Genomic DNA, 16,256 nt, shown 5'->3' with positions numbered 1-16,256 from the left:
AAATTAGGGGCTTACTGTCTAAACTGCAAAAGAGAAAGGTAATATAGGAAAAAAGAGAACATTGGTGTAGAAGTAGGCAAACCACCTTGTACTTGGGGTGAATTTCAGAGCTGATAAGGGACAAAGTGATAACTAAAGGGGCATCATTGGAAAGCATTGATTATAAAGAGGGAGGGGGAGAGAGTTTAAACTCTAAGAGAATTGTAAGCATTAATGACAGTAAGGCAGACTGAAGAGAATTATTTAAGAAAGGGGAGGCTTGTGTGCCTGAGACATGGCAGATGGAAGATCTGTGCTATGATATGGCAGCAGAGTGTAAAAGGGGAACAAATGACATTAATTAATTAATATGTTTCAGATTTGACTATTGTAAAAGCTTAAAAGTTGCATTACCCACACAACTAAATAGTTTTCCCAATGTGATGACTGATCCAATTATGACAAATGAATTAGCAGTAATATATGGAAATTTGTTGGCCTTTGTATCAGAGTAGTGCTTTGGTTCTAAAGAAAATGATGTGCCTGAGGGAGACAAAGTACTTTTGCTTAATACGGTTTGCAGAATAAATAGACGCATCAATGCTTTGTCATGTATTATTTGTAAATGCAGCCTGTTGTATGTTCTCTCATTGAAAAAAAAATCTCAGAACAACAAAAATTGAGGTCTAATCTCTGACAAATGTTGCCTTTTTTTGTAGCATCTCTTCTTTGACCTGCTTATAATGTGACAGAAAGCAAGGAACAGGTTTCTGAGGAACGAAGTGCCCTTAATGTTTTATCAAATACATAAATAGGGGCATGTTTTGAAGAGAATTGTCATTCACTGATTCAATTTAAATCTCACCTTTTGTCCAGGGACTAAGACACTCAAGGCACTCACTCTTTTCCCTTTTTCCCTAAAACAATCTACGATAAACCAAGGTGAGTGTCTAGTCCAAAGTCACCCAGGGGACCTTCCGTAGCTTTGGGTGGACTTGAATTGTGTCTTCCTAGATCTAGTGTAATACATTGTCTACAATGGTTTTATTGAACATGATGAGTGCTATTGTTTCTGTACACACATGACCATTGGAGACATTTTAACAGTTTCTTTCCCAGAGCTTTGGCAGAGGTTTCCCTTTCTCAAGTGAGAAATCTCTCTCCCGTTCCATGTGGATCATAACCAGAGGTGGGTTTCAGCGGGTTCTGACCAGTTCTGGAGAACTATTAGCAGAAATTTTGAGTAGTTTGGAGAACTGGTACTAAAAATTCTGACTGGCCCACCTCCATCTATTCTCTGCCTCCCAAGTCCCAGCTGATCAGGAGGAAATGGGGATTTTGCAGTATCCTTCCCCTGCCAACCCACCAAGCCATGCCATGCCACACCACGCCATGCCATGCCATGCCATGCCCACCAAGCCACGCCCACAGAACTGGTAGTAAAATTTTTTGAAACCCACCACTGATCATAACAGTTTTCAGTACCTTCAGCAATTCACTTCTGTGGAAAAACTACAAAATAAAGAAGGAAAATCACTCTTTTAAACCTACAATAGGGTCATTCCCTGGGACCAGGAACTATGCTGAGAGTCATATCCATTTACCAATTGCTGTCTGTGCTGCTCAAATCTGCTCAAATGCTTTCGCAATGTGACTACATGATCCTGAATGGAAGGTTTTCAAGTGTTGCTTTTATTGGACAAAAACTATGTGTGTTCTGCTTATGAATAAGAGAAACAAATAATATTCAAATAAGCCCAATGCAATAAGTGGCAAGGTAGGCTGAACCGAAGATATTTATGGCCATAGGGTAAAGGCATATTATTGACCCTTGAATCTGTTTTTTTTTTTTTTAAAGAGTGGGAGCTATTAACTATGCATGGTGATGTCTCCAGGTGAGATATCTATTACATGGTTGCCTGGGGTCCATTATTTATAAAGTCTGATGTCTTTGACAGATTCACATCATTTGCATATACCACTTTCATTCATGGCTTAATTCACATATAGAATTAAAATGTGAGATCCGTTGCCATAAAACATGATAATGCCAATAATTTGAATGGCTTTAAAAGAAGATTAGATCCATTCATGCTGGACGGTCTATCAGTGCCTCTATTTTAGCTGCAGTTTGGAGCAGTGTGCCTCACTGCCAGTTCAGGGGAACAATAGAGAGTAGAATATGATGTGAGTCCCTCAAAGACATCAGGTTGACCCCTGTGAGAAATAAAATGCTGGGTTAAGATGGGCCTTATCCTGATTCAGCAATACAATATTATTATGTTCATTTCTGGTAACCATCTAAAGGACAAGTGCCTTATGTTTTGCTTTTTGGAGAAAATTTATTTGGAAGCAAAAGTTCTGATTGATAATATAGAGACCTTAGTTTAGAAATATTGTGCATGTGTGTCTGAATACTTACCCTTTTCCTTTACCTTCTATGACTGCTTTTCTTCCCTTTTTTTCTTCCAAATTATTAGGGTAGAAAGGTTTGCAAAGTTACTCCTCCAATCAGTCTGTAGAAAACTGATTGGAGGAGCAACTTTGTATTTTACAGATTGTATTTCTGTATTTTACAGAAGAAAACTGAAGGGAAGATTACGAATGATTAGGCCTTGCAAAACATTAAAAAGAGGAGCTTTGCAAAGCATATGCCATTCTTCAACATTAAAGTATTTTTGGCTGTTGCAAGGCTGTCATAGTTGCTTCTGAGATTGTATCTAACTGCAGCTTCTCTAGTAGTCCCAGGAGAAATATTGTCTGTGACTACTACAGTATATCAATAAACTAATAAACTGGAGCCAGCCTTTAAAGCAGCCACATAAACTTGCAAAGGATGTGACTACTTTAATGCCTCAAGTGGTATAACAGTTTGGCTAAAATGCTTAGTGAACCACTGCTTTCAAATGTTTTAGTAAGGCATACAAATGATAGTACATCACTTACTGTTTTGCCCCAAGCATCCCTAGAGAAATTATGGTTTTCCTTAGCAATTTTTTCTTATTTAAAAATAGTGGAAGCCTGGACTTTTTTGTCTTTTATTTTCAAAACCAGGAACGTCTTCTGCTTTCTCTGCTTCCTGCTCACATAGCTATGGAAATGAAAGCTGAGATCATTCAAAGGTTACAAGGACCCAAAGCAGGCCAGCTGGAAAGTACAAACAACTTTCACAATTTGTATGTCAAAAGACACACCAATGTAAGGTATTGTTTGAAGCCAGTTCTTGGAACTGTTTTGATCATATCCTTTTGTAGGGCTCTGGGCCCCAATGGCTTGGGATCCCAATGGGAGAACAGCACAATGGAGGTGGTTGATCAAGTAACAGTTGATCCCACTTCCTTCCACTCCATCCCCACCCTCCCCACCTGTCCTTCAATTTTAATGTTTGATTTTAATTTATTTATGTTTTAATGTACTAAAATACATATGTAAAACATATTTTAATGACTGTAAGCCACCCAGTGTTACCCTATGATAAGATGGGTGGCCATTAAATTTTATGAATAAATAAATTGGCGGCGGCAGCACCAAAATTAGTATTTTCTTCATTAATGTAAAACTTAGAGAAATTGGCTCATTTTTTTCTATTTTTTCTCTGATACTAATGTAAAAGCATATAAACAAGATGGTTAAAATGTAACATTGTGAAAATGTACAGTAAAACTTCAACAAATTTATTTTTGGAAAAAACTGAATTTAGTTGGGGATATTGAATTAAAATGCACCCTGCAGGCTGAAATTATGGCTTATATAGTAGATACGGAATGTAAAAAGAATAAGTTAGCTGATGGTACAGCTTCAGTCAGTTTGATTAACTAACCCAAATTCAGCTGATTTTCAAGACAGCAAAGCTAGAATGTGTCTCTGTCACAAGGATATGGTGAGTTGTCATTAGAAATAAATGGAATAATCAGTTTTGCCCATATCAGCCACATTCCGAGCTCATAGTAGAAGGAATGGGGAAACAGTAGAATAGTGATTCTATATCATTAAACCTCTGCATTCTTGTGACATTTAGTGAATTTGAAAAGCTGGTATGATTTATGTCTGGCACAGTTATACACTGGATTGAAACTGCTGAAAAGTTGATAGTTTTGGAGGAAATTGGAGACATGCATCCTTCTCAACTCCTGTGTGAGGACTAGGAAACGGAAAGCTATCTTCTCAGCTCTGCAGCTGTTCCTTAATGTTCTGACCCAGGTCCCCAAACTTGACAAACCCTCTGAAGTTAATTCAAAGATTCCTTTATTAGGAGTGCCAGCAGTCCCAGCAAAAGTTTCTCTTTCACCACAGGCTAACAAGTCCATCCAACTGGGAGATGAATAGTTGTCTGCCACATCTATTAATCTCCGCCCCCTGTCTTTTATCCTCAGAGCTAGGGTGGGGCTTCGCTAGCAGCGGTGGCTCTTCCTTCCCAAGAATCGGCCTACATATTTCCACTGCTCTCTTCTGCCTTCTGCACATCCGCGCGTCAGGCACTGGACCCAGCTGTTCCTCCTGTTCCTCAAGCCACCACCAGACTTGAGGGGCTGTTGACTCTCCATCTGAGGACTGATGGACTCCATCTCTGTCTCTCTCTCTCTCTCTCTGCCAGATCCATTCCCTCTTCCCCCTTGGAGCTCTCAGGCTGCCTTGATGCTGACTCTGACTCCCGCAACTCCTCCTCCTCTGATTTGGCCTGTGGCCGAGAGGCCACAACACTGAATAGCCTTCCAGCAGCTACCTTTTAGGAACCAAGGAAACAAAACGGGCAAAACTGAGATGAGTTTTGTCAGTTGCCTCCAAATTTGCAAAACGGCAGGCTATTGACTCATTCCACACCCATTCCACTCCAATTTCTCTTTATAGCTAGGTGGCAGGGGTGAAATCCAGCACGTTCTGACAGGTGCTGGAGAACCGGTAGCGGAAATTTTGAGCAGTTCAGAGAACCGGCAAATACCACCTCTGGCTGGCCCCAGAGTGGGGTGGGAATGGAGATTTTACAATATCCTCCCCCCAGGAGTGGTAAGGGAATGGGGATTTTGCAGTATCCTTCCCCTGCCATGTCCACCAAGCCACACCCAGAAACAGTAGTAAAAAAAATTGGATTTCACCACTGCTAGGTGGCCATTCTTTGTTGTAGTCTGGCAGTTATTCAGATTTTTGCAGTCCTGATTGGTAGGTCTACATTAGCATGAAATAGGGATGAGAAGATTTTTGCTACTGTAGGATCTGTAACACCTAAGGTGGGATTGTGCTTTTTGCCCCTTGCTCTTAACATTAAAATAAAAACAACCATCAGTCCCCTTCAAACTACTACTGAGGTTTCGGAAAATGGAAGCAGTGACTATATCTGCAGGAGTACCATTAGAGGTGCCAGGGAAGGGAGACTTTAGCTGGCCTAGTTCTAGATGAAGCCTGATGAATGCTGGAGGCCTGCCAGAATAGTTTTCGACGTCTGGGATAAAATCACCACACACAGGACCAATCCACTAAAAATAGCTGTGTAAAATTGGCTCTTTGTAAATCCTTTGCAAAAAATTCTTGGTGGCCAAGTGTGTTTGTTTCTGATAAGGTATTTGGAACATTCCCCATTCCTGGTTCTTTTAAATGAATGTTAACATAAAATATTGTTTTTTACTTGAAAAAAATCAACAATGCTAAATTCTTTTATGTGCAGCATTTTATATGCCGATATTGTGGGATTTACTCGCTTGGCTAGTGATTGCTCCCCTGGAGAACTGGTGCATATGCTGAATGAACTCTTTGGCAAGTTTGATCAAATTGCAAAAGTAAGTATGTATCAAAGTTTTGTTTGTGGCTAATACTATAATGTTGCCACTGTATTTTTATAACCATAATAGGTAACAATGGCATGAGGAAAATGTAGCCTTTCCTAGATTCTGCTTTTTCACAGCCTCCAAAAATGCTTTTCTAAAAATACAGTTGTCCCTTTTGCAATAGTTGCTTTTGTCACATCCTGGCATAAGGAGGGAGAAAATAAATTACTTTGAAACACTTTCAGTTAACAAAAATGAGGACAAAACAGTATAAAATTTTGGAAATAATAAAAAATACAATTTATGCATTAAATGCAGTAATGTTTTATCAGGGGACCTGGAAGAAAAACCCTTTGTTCTGTTAGACGTTTCTTCACTTTGAACTGTTCATTATTTATATGCAGGTATATATTGGTGTTGCAAGGCAATGTTTTTGAGTCTTAGAAATATTACTCATTACTCTAAGGCTCAGTTTGTTGAATAACAACAATAGTTTTAATAACCTTTGTCATCCTGATTGAGTCACAGTAGATGAAGCATATGTTCCAAAGTTTGCTTTCTCTTCTTTGACTGGCCTACTCTGCCACTCTTCTGTAAAGACTGACAGCCAAATTATTCATTTAAATTCTATCAAAATTTAGGTTTTGCCGTTTAAAGTTGCTTTGCAAAAAACCAAGTATCTTAGAGGAATTGGTGCATCCTTGACGTCTCCTTGTCTTGGCATAGGGAATTTGTCATGACACAGCAGTTAGATGTGCACATGCATTGCCACATCAGCTGATTGTTGAATAGTGAATTCAGAACATGACCTGGTTTGCTTCCCTGGTTTCCTTGTTATGGAGAATAGCAGAATAAGAAGAACTTTGGCGAATAAGCTGTCTTTTAGGCATCTCCCCAAACATTACTGAATGTGTCAAGGATCCCTAGAGGAGCAATGAAATTTTGAATGAATTCAAGTAATGCTCAGATTTCATTTAAAGGACCAATTTTATCCCATAAAAGAGATTAGTAATGTAACAATATAGTATTATAGCTTGGAAAGTGTCGGTATTCCTGCAAGTGCTCAAATAGAGATGGTAACAAATATTCTGAGTTAAAATTTCAAGTCTATTCCCAAAAGACCTGTCTAATTTGGTGCCATTAAGAAGGAGTATTGGCTTTGGAGTTTGGAGACAACATTGTTTGAGCATGCTTCTGATTTCATAACTCAGGAAAAATAGGTCACTGGAAATGGGGAAGCACAGAGCCCTGGAGTTTATTTCAGCTATGAACATTCTGGCCCAGTCATCTCCGTATTTTTAGATGGAATACAATTGATACAATCAGGTGCATCAGGTTCTGCAGCTTTGCTGATAAGCTTTATGTTGCTGCCTTGACTGTCTCCTAACTGATTCCTTCACCCCTGTCCCCCCCCCCCCTTTTTTTTTTTTTTTTTTTTTAGGAAAATGAATGTATGAGAATTAAAATCTTAGGAGACTGTTACTACTGTGTGTCTGGCCTTCCAATATCACTACAAAATCATGCGAAGAATTGTGTGAAAATGGGACTGGATATGTGTGAAGCTATAAAGTGAGTAAATATGTTACATATATATTTAAAATATATAAAATATTCCTTTCTTTCATAATTATGAAACAAAACTTAATAGGAAAAGTTTACTCTATGTCTCTTTCCCAAATTCTAATTTTTTAGCTCAATATTTTAAACTTAAATCTGATTGGGTGGCTTGAATTTTTTGGTCCTGAAATTATGGCAGTGAAGGATATTAAAGTTTATTTATTTTATTCAAACATGGAAAGAACTCCTAAGGTTACCGAAAGTATAAGTTTTAAAATATAAACATTAAAACATTACAATGCAGCATAATTTAGACTAGGAGAATGTAAGTCTTTTAAAAACTAAAATTTTTTTATTTATTTAGAATTATACAGAGTGAACAAAAGCAAACCCTAATCTCTGGAGGCACATTTATTTGATGTGGAATATGGAAAAAAGTCTTGGCATGAAAGTGTTCTGCAAAAAAAGCTTAGTATAAATTTGGCTACATTCAGTGTAGTGGGAATGATCACACTTCTTTGAAATATGTAGAGTTCACCAGTAATAAAAAATTTCCACAACTATAGGAAGCTCTCCATGGTAGACAATTTCCCCCTGCATATGGAGGGCAGCATAAGAGGATGGATCGCCCTGCCCTCTGTCAATACGCCTATTTATTTATTTGTTGTTTATTATTTATTTATTAATTATTTTTTTATGCTTCTCATCTCCCCTGCAAGGTGCATCTGGACTGCTAGAAGCCTCTGAAGAGTGCTTGTCAGTCGCATTCTGAATGACACGTGGCTAATAAAACAGCTTCTTAAATGAATATGTGATATAAAACTGAAAAAAATGCTCATTCTCTGCCGAGGAGATAAGCTTTGAAGACCACCTGTGTCTCTGAAGTTATTTCTGTTTAACTTCATGAAGAAATTCACAGTCTTAATTACAGCTTTTAACAATTGCTAGGTGCCCACTACATAGCCATCAGCAAAGCTCAGACTATCAGATGTCCCATTAAGCATGTTACCCATTTCAAATGTTTGTTGTGCAATCAACAGTTTTGCCTTAACTCTGTGGATTAGGTGTAAAGTTAATTTGTGCTAATGTGCAAGTTAAATGCAATGCTGCTGCTTTTCCACAGACATTTAATTCCCTCATTTCCTCCTTTGTATTTTAAAAGGTAACCATCATGAACTTTCTGAAATTAATTCCTATTGAGAAAATGATCTTGGTACTACTGAAGAAGCAGTTAGAAATTATCAATGCAATCTAGTCTTAATGTTCAAGTTATTGAGAATAGCTGCTCAGAATAATGAAATATAGGTAGGGATTCACGAAAAACAATGGGACAGAGAAGGGGATTTTTTTCCCTTTCAATTTTTCCCTGCAGATTTATCATTTGGCAGGCAAACTCATCTGAGTTGGGGGTGGGAGAGGAGTGCCTGCTCTCTAAGGTGAGTATTGCTTATTTCCTTTTTTAGTCCGAGGAAATGGAGGGGAGGCTCAGTGGTGGGTTTCAATTTAGTTTGCTACTGGTTCACTCGTGTGTGCGCGTGCAATGCTTCTGCGCATGCACAGAAGCATCCAGGTGGGTGGGCAGAGCCTCCCGCTGCTGCTGATCTGGGCGAACCGGTAGCAACCCACCATTAGGGAAGCTCCTATAAAATGGTAGAATGTATTTTAAACAGTAACTGTGGATATGCAGAAAATGAAACTCCTAGTTCAGTGCTGATTCTCTCCTGTTAGGGCTGGAGGAACAAACCTCTCTGGAATCTCGGAGAACTGCTGCTATTCATTCAAAATCCAAATGCTTTTTTTCCATAGTGCCAAACAAACTAACACAAAAGAATGGCTTTTTCAAAAAGCAGGTCATAAGAAAAAGGAAATCAAATCTTAATCAAGGTGTTTATCCATGAAGCTCCTTTTTCAATTTTAATTAGTTTTTTCAATTGCAGGCTTAATTCTTTAGTTAACTGGTAGGTCCTGTATAGTTCGCTATTCCTGTTCACTCCTAAGCCTGAACTGATCTGATAAGTGACATTTAGGGAGGGAATCGGAGCACAGGAACCAAGGTTCAAGCAACTAATTTATTGCAGATTAAACAATAGTTTGGAGTTTTCATATTTTGACCTACACTCCAGGGATGGGTTCTAAATTTTTTTACTACCCGTTCTGTGGGCGTGGCTTATTTGGTGGGTGTGGCTTGGAGGTCATGTGACTAGGTGGGCATGGCTAGTTGGTCAGAGTCATTTCTGGAAGATCCTTGCACTTACGACCAGTCCTCGCACTTACGACCCGACTCATTTGTTTGCTTTAACACTGATCAGCTGTAGGACGGCCCTTTGAAGCCCCGCGGCAAGAGTTTAAACAGTTTTTTTCCCTCTAGTCATCAGCTGGGACTCAGGAGGCAGCAATAAATTGGGGGTGGGACCAAATAAAAGGTAAGATTAACCTGGCTAGAAGAAAAACACACATAAACCCTACGAAGAAGTAAGAAAATTGATACTGTGCCTTTACAGGGAGGATATGGGTGTGGCCTACTGATGACAGCTAACGAGCTAGAAATGGATCTATTTAGGTCTCCCACCTAGCAGTTAGAGCTTGCTAGGTGTTAGAAAGGAAAAAAGCCCAGAACCGAGTAGATGTGATTCTACTGAGCTGGAGCTACAAAAAAACCTTGGCTACGTAGGGAAAACCTGGCTAGAAGAAACACACACACACACACACACACACACACACACACACACACATATATATATATATATATATATATATATATATATATATTATTATTATTATTATTATTATTATTAATATTTCTATGCCGCCCACTCTCTGAGGACTCTGGGCGACTTACACCAAAGACAGTATACTAAATAGCATATTGCCCCCAACAATCTGGGTCCTCATTTTACCCACCTCGGAAGGATGGAAGGCTGAATCAACCTTGAGCTGGTGAGATTTGATCCGCTGATCTGCTGAACTAGCAGTCAGCTGAAGTAGCTGCAGTACTGCACCCTAACCACTGTGCCACCTCGGCTCTATATATATCTTTAAATGTTTATATTAATCAGAGAAACATTAAATCAGCACTTAAAATGGCTAAAATAGTTTCATTATTTCAAATAGTTTGCAAATGCATATCTATTAAAATTTCTAGAGTTGCCTATCACAAATTGTATGGTATTGGTTTGACTTTTGAAAGACTAATGTTGAACTTCTTCCATGTATTGTTTCTCAATAATAGGAAGGTGAGAGATGCAACTGGAGTTGATATTAATATGAGAGTGGGAGTACACTCTGGGAATGTCCTTTGTGGTGTGATTGGACTGCAAAAATGGCAATATGATGTGTGGTCACATGATGTAACACTGGCCAATCATATGGAAGCTGGAGGAATTCCTGGGTAAGATCATTATCTAATTTATATGTATTTTGATATATTTCATATATAGAGAATAAACCTGGTGGTAATTTCAGATTGTTATGGTGTTACTTGGTCATAAAACAGGACACTATACAATTATGTTGATGCTTGCACATATTTATCAATCCAAAAATACTACTCACCCAGTGTATTGCAAATTGAACTACTGCAAATACAGATTTCTTCCATTTATTGAAACTGAATAGTGTTTGAAGGTACTGTATGCTGTTCTATGTATGCATGGCAGATCCAAGACTTTGAAGCTACATTCAAATATTAAGATTTAATGTTCTGTTAAATAGAGAAACTATTGTTTATTGGTGTCTCAATCGCCACAATTTATCAAGTTCAGCAAGCATTTATAATATTAAAAATCATGTTTTCTGAAATATAGATTAAAAGTGGGCTTGACTTTCATTAAAACAGTCAGCTTGGGTCTGAGAGTCAAATTACAAATGGAGGAATCACATTCTTACCAAATTAAAATGATATACATGAGGAAGGTTTCTGAGTCTTTTCCTTAACAAGCCAGCATTGTATGTCCCATAAGGAATCCACTCAAATGCTTCCACCACTGACACATAGAGTGGCATGCCTTAGTTACAGTCTCATCATTGGAATCAAATCTCAGTTTGAATTATTTACTATATTTCCATTACTTATTACTCATTCCTTATGTAGTTATGTATCTAAATCTTGAGGAAATAATTCTCAGCTATAACTAAAAGGAAAATAAATGCTACTTTCTTAATGTTGTATAATGGTCACTTTAAAATAAACCATAATTTCAGCCGTGTTCACATTACTTCAGTCACCTTGGCACACTTGAATGGAGCGTACAAAGTGGAAGAAGGGGATGGTGATGCAAGGGATCCATACCTCAACGAACATAATGTGAAAACCTTCTTTATAATCAATCCTAAGGTAAATAGCATTGTTTTTCTTCATACATTGTTTTTCTTCATACTATAACGAAGTGTGTATGTTTGATAACCTACAAGCAGTCAGTGACAAAGATTTGATTGGAATGGTTCTGAAAAGTGGGGAATTAATACGGAAAAATATTGAATAGGACACTGGGCTAAAAAGTCAGTTTTCTAGGAAAGTGGTCAATGCTGATTTCACCCTTTTGTCTCTTTTGTACTTATTTTCAAATTAGGAAGAAAAACGAAGCCCACAACACCATTTCCGACCCCGAAATACCCTAGAAGGAGCTAAAATGAGAGCCTCTGTTCGTATGACTAGATACTTGGAATCTTGGGGAGCAGCTAAGCCATTTGCTCATTTGCACCATCGGGACAGTATGATTACTGAAAATGGCAAGATCAGCACCATGGTATCAGCTTTTGTATATTTCTAAATAGCTAAAATATCTTTTTTTGGAATGGAACTAATTAGCCTGATTTTTTGGGACCCACCTAAGAATAATCCAGCAGCCTTTTTAGCATTGTTATCCGTCAATAAACTTCAGAATTGGGCATTGTTTCTTCAGATAATATTACAATCCTGAAATAATGCTATATACTAACGGCAGAAAATTGGGTGGAGAACTGCCATTGTTAAATATATTAGAATTACAATGAATAAATAATTGACTAAATAGTGCCTAAGCCTGCAGAGGCCATGTTTCTGTAAAGCATTTGATTCCTGTGTTAGTGCTTTTCTAGCTGTCATAGACTTACCTTATTTCTACTTCTTTTTCTTCTACTACTTACTTCTACTTATGCAGAAAATTTAAAAACCACTACATGTAGTCCTCAACTTACAACTATAATAGAGTTTGCCCATTACGATCATAGGTTGTGATTATTGTAAAGCAGATCACCTACATGAGTGACCAGATTCTATAAGTCTTTTTTGTGGTGATCATTAAGCAAATGTAGCAGTTGTAAAGTGAACCTATTGTTTGCTATGGGGCATTTTTACCAAAAATGTGAAGGAAATGCCGGTTCTCAGCTAAATGTCATAAAACACAGTCATGTGACTACGGGATGCTGCAAACGACCAAAAATGTGGGCCAGTTGCCAAATAGCAAAAGCATGTAGACAGTGCTTTTACAGCCCTCTCTAAGCGGTTTACAGAGTCAGCATATTGCCCCCAACAATCTGGGTTCTCATTTTACCCACCTCGGAAGGATGGAAGGCTGTGTCAACCTTGAGCCTGGTGAGATTTGAAGTGCTGAACTGCAGCTAGCCGTCAGCTGAAGCAGCCTGCAGCACTGGACTCTAACCAATGCACCAACTTGGCTCTAATCCCCCATATGTGGTAAATGACCAAGGCGGAGGCAGCCGAAAGAATGTCAGAACCATATCATAAGTACCTTGGGGGGAGGGGCTGTTCTGACATAGCTTTGAGCAGTTGCCAAGCAATAAGCAAATGATTGTAAGTCAGGGACTACCTTATTCTCAGTTCCCATTATAACACCAGTGCTGCATAATTTTAAAACATGGAATAAAATGTAATATCTGTTTAAGACTCCTCCTAGGAAATTATTACCTTATATTGAGCCTTGGTGGCGCAGCAGACTAAAGTGCTGTTAAGTAACACCGGCAATTACTGCAAGTTCAAATCTCACCAGGCTCAAGGTTTTGACTCAGCCTTCCATCCTTTCAAGGTAGGTAAAATGAGGACCCGGTTTGTGGGGGCAATAAGCTGACTTTATATAAAAAAGAACACCGCTTGGGGGGGAGGGCGAAAGCCCTACTAAAAAGTATGAAGGCTATTGCTTAATGCATTGTAAGCCTCCCTGAGTCTCTGGAGAAGGGTGGCATATAAATCGAACCAATAAATAAACAATAAATAAATATGGTGGGAGGGTTCAATTGCTTCAATGAGCATAAGAATGTTGCTCATTGTGTGAGATCCTGTAGAGTTATTCCTGCTAGTAACGTCAAAAGTGGATTTAGAAGAAGGCAAGGGCAAACACTTCCTTAGCTATTGCCAGGAAAATTGAATGAAATAGTTGCAATATTGAAATGTTATTTGGTCCCAGCTGATGAACCCCTCTCCTCTCCAGGTTGGGTGGCATTTCTCTACCCTGTTTCCCCCAAAATAAGACATCCCCTGATAATAAACCCAATTGGGCTTTTGAGCACATGGCAATAAGGCCAAGCACTTATTTCAGGGTTCAAAAAAAATATCAGACAGGGTCTCATTTTCAGGAAAGCACGGTAGTTACTTAGAAAGAGCACAGAAATTCCTCAAGTACAGTAGATCTGGAGATGGTGACAGGGCCAGAGCAAAGCTACAAAGAACTCTGATTAATGTTTGTGCCAGTATTGAAATAGATGTTCTTTGCTATATAGTGACATGCAGTCAGAACATGGAATGTGAGAATCGCCGATCAAAAAAAACTTGAAATTGTCAACGCAATAGCAAAGCAGGCACTAAAACTTAGCAAATTGCATGTCGTAGGAAAAAGTGAACTTAGATGGATCACAATGGACCAATTTAATTCAGTCTTAAATTCACAGCAGGAATTTGTGTGAACAATAAAATGGCAATGAATTTCAAAATGAGATAGCTAATTATTTTTATCTGGCTCCATTATACAAATGCATTTGTATATACATTTGCTACAACTAGAGAAGAGAAAGACCCTGAGGAATTCTGTGACACATTACAAGAGGTGTTAAGTACAAAATCAAGAAAAGTCAGCATGCTGCTAATTAATGGGAAAATGAAGGAATCTGAAACATCAAAATATCGGATTAGAGAAGTACAATAATATAGGAGATGAAAAGACTTTTAAGAAGAGAATTGTTTATTGTGAACTCCTGCTTCAAGGAACATAAATTTGAAGTCTGCACATGGACGTCAATAGTAGACTTCATCAGAATCAAATAGACTGCAGAAGATCGGAAAATACACTCTGTTCATGCAAGGACTGACTTCAGTGCAAACATTCAACATCAAGGAAAGAAATCTCTATTAAGAATTAAGAATCTCTATTTCGAACTGGAAATGGAAAAAGTGTTCATTGACAAATAGCTTGCATGCTGATTGGAACACCCTAATAGACATTTAACATGAAATATAAAAAGAAAATTAGAAGTTACTTGTTTTTATATTTTCTTTCTTCTCCGTATTGGTGGAGACAGCAGCCAGGAATGGGTGCTCCGTTCAGACGAAGGACTGAGCCTGTGCAAAGTTGTTAAGTCCTGCCCTTGTTGCCAGGGTCTCCCAGCTTTCAGTCCTCAAACTGGATGGTTGTGTTGGAACTTTCTCCCTATTCTGGCTGTTGCCTCACCTTCTTTCCTTGGAAGAATTATCTTTTCTTTTAGGATTTGTGAGTAGTCTTTCTCCTTCCTTCCTTTGGATAGTTTCTTAGCGGTGGACTTTGACCTGCTGCTTAGAGCAGTTTTACCTTTAAAATTCTCCTTGGGGCTTGAGATTGTTCCCAGAGAAGAAGCTGAGTGAGGAGGCTACAGGAGCTTTGCGCTCCAAATTGGTTAAAAATTAGTGCAGGAGCTTTGCGCTCCATTTTAAGCCTCCATGGGCAGCTTCGTGCTCCGAAACTGCCCAGTGCGCATACAGGAACTTCGCGCTCCAAAAATTGTCAGCAAGTTTGCAGGAACTTCACGCTCCAGCATTAGTGTCCATGGACCATGCCTGGGGCTTGGATCTCCAACACTGATCCAGCAGGGCTTCGGGGGCTTCGACTTCCTTTAATTCATTGCCTGACTCAGGGGCTTGCTTTAGTCTACAGGGGCTTCGTGCTCCATTTCAAACAGATTTAAGGAGCTGCGGTGTAAATGGAGGGTGGCCATTTTGGAGATCCATTTTTTGAGGCCAACATTGTGAGCCACGTGGATTGTGAGCGCCTGCGGGCCTCATTCTAGCATAGGAGCTTCGTGCTCCCTGAAAGCAATTGGAGGCTGTTTGGGGTGTTTTTACTTGCCCAACATGGTGGCTTGAATTGTTGCTCTGAATTTCAGCTTTATTGGTCTGCTAGGCATATATGCCCTATTATTCTGAGCCCACATACTGTGAGCTTGCATGAATCATTGTCTGTGTCTGAGACTTCCTGTTCAAGCACAGCTGTGCAGGAGCCTCGCGCTCCATTATTGGCCTTTATCGCAGCACGCTCTGATGACCTGAATCAAGAGCTTTGAGCTCTATTTTCCATTACCCTTACAAGTCTGTGTGGCAGCCATTTTAAAAACGGAGCAGCTTAAGATATCAGCCTTCTTACATCCTGCGGGTTCTTGTAATTTCTGAGTTTGGTTTGTCTTTGAATTTCTAGAGATTCCTTCTGGGAATCCAAGTCCATGGCGGCGGTGGTGGTGACACGCAGGATGCTTTGGCTCCGACATTGGCCAGCGGATGCCCACCACAAGTGGCGCCTCATCTCAGCTCCCTTTGCGGGAGGTAACTTATTTGGATCGCCACTAGATCCACTGCTTGTGGAGACTAAAGATAAGAGAAAGATTTTGCCAAGTGTTCAATGCAAGTCGGACTTCCGCTATTCTACTCCCTACCGCAGGCTGCAGTTTACAACGTCTGATTGGGGCGCAGCCCATTCCTGGGGAATGTCCACCATTGGAGCTAGA

At 39.2% G+C, this 16,256-nt stretch overlaps 1 protein-coding gene across 5 annotated transcripts in view; it reads left to right on the top strand.

The window, feature by feature from the left end:
- ADCY2 (adenylate cyclase 2) overlaps window positions 1-16,256 on the top strand; it is a 156,383-nt gene that overhangs the window by 85,521 nt on the left and 54,606 nt on the right. For all 5 annotated transcript variants that reach the window (XM_034411782.3, XM_060691098.2, XM_034411783.3 and 2 more), the window contains 6 exons: window positions 3,034-3,182; window positions 5,639-5,750; window positions 7,180-7,307; window positions 10,525-10,683; window positions 11,496-11,628; window positions 11,864-12,040. In XM_034411782.3, coding sequence (XP_034267673.2) covers window positions 3,034-3,182; window positions 5,639-5,750; window positions 7,180-7,307; window positions 10,525-10,683; window positions 11,496-11,628; window positions 11,864-12,040 — 858 coding nt within the window. The remainder of the gene's footprint in view (window positions 1-3,033; window positions 3,183-5,638; window positions 5,751-7,179; window positions 7,308-10,524; window positions 10,684-11,495; window positions 11,629-11,863; window positions 12,041-16,256) is intronic.

Source organism: Pantherophis guttatus, chromosome 3 (assembly GCF_059756535.1).
Source record: "Pantherophis guttatus breed Tessera chromosome 3, ASM5975653v1, whole genome shotgun sequence".
In the NCBI taxonomy this organism is placed as follows: domain Eukaryota; kingdom Metazoa; phylum Chordata; class Lepidosauria; order Squamata; family Colubridae; genus Pantherophis; species Pantherophis guttatus.
Note: the sequence above shows the minus strand (reverse complement) of the source record. Positions and strands in the feature narration are given on the sequence as shown.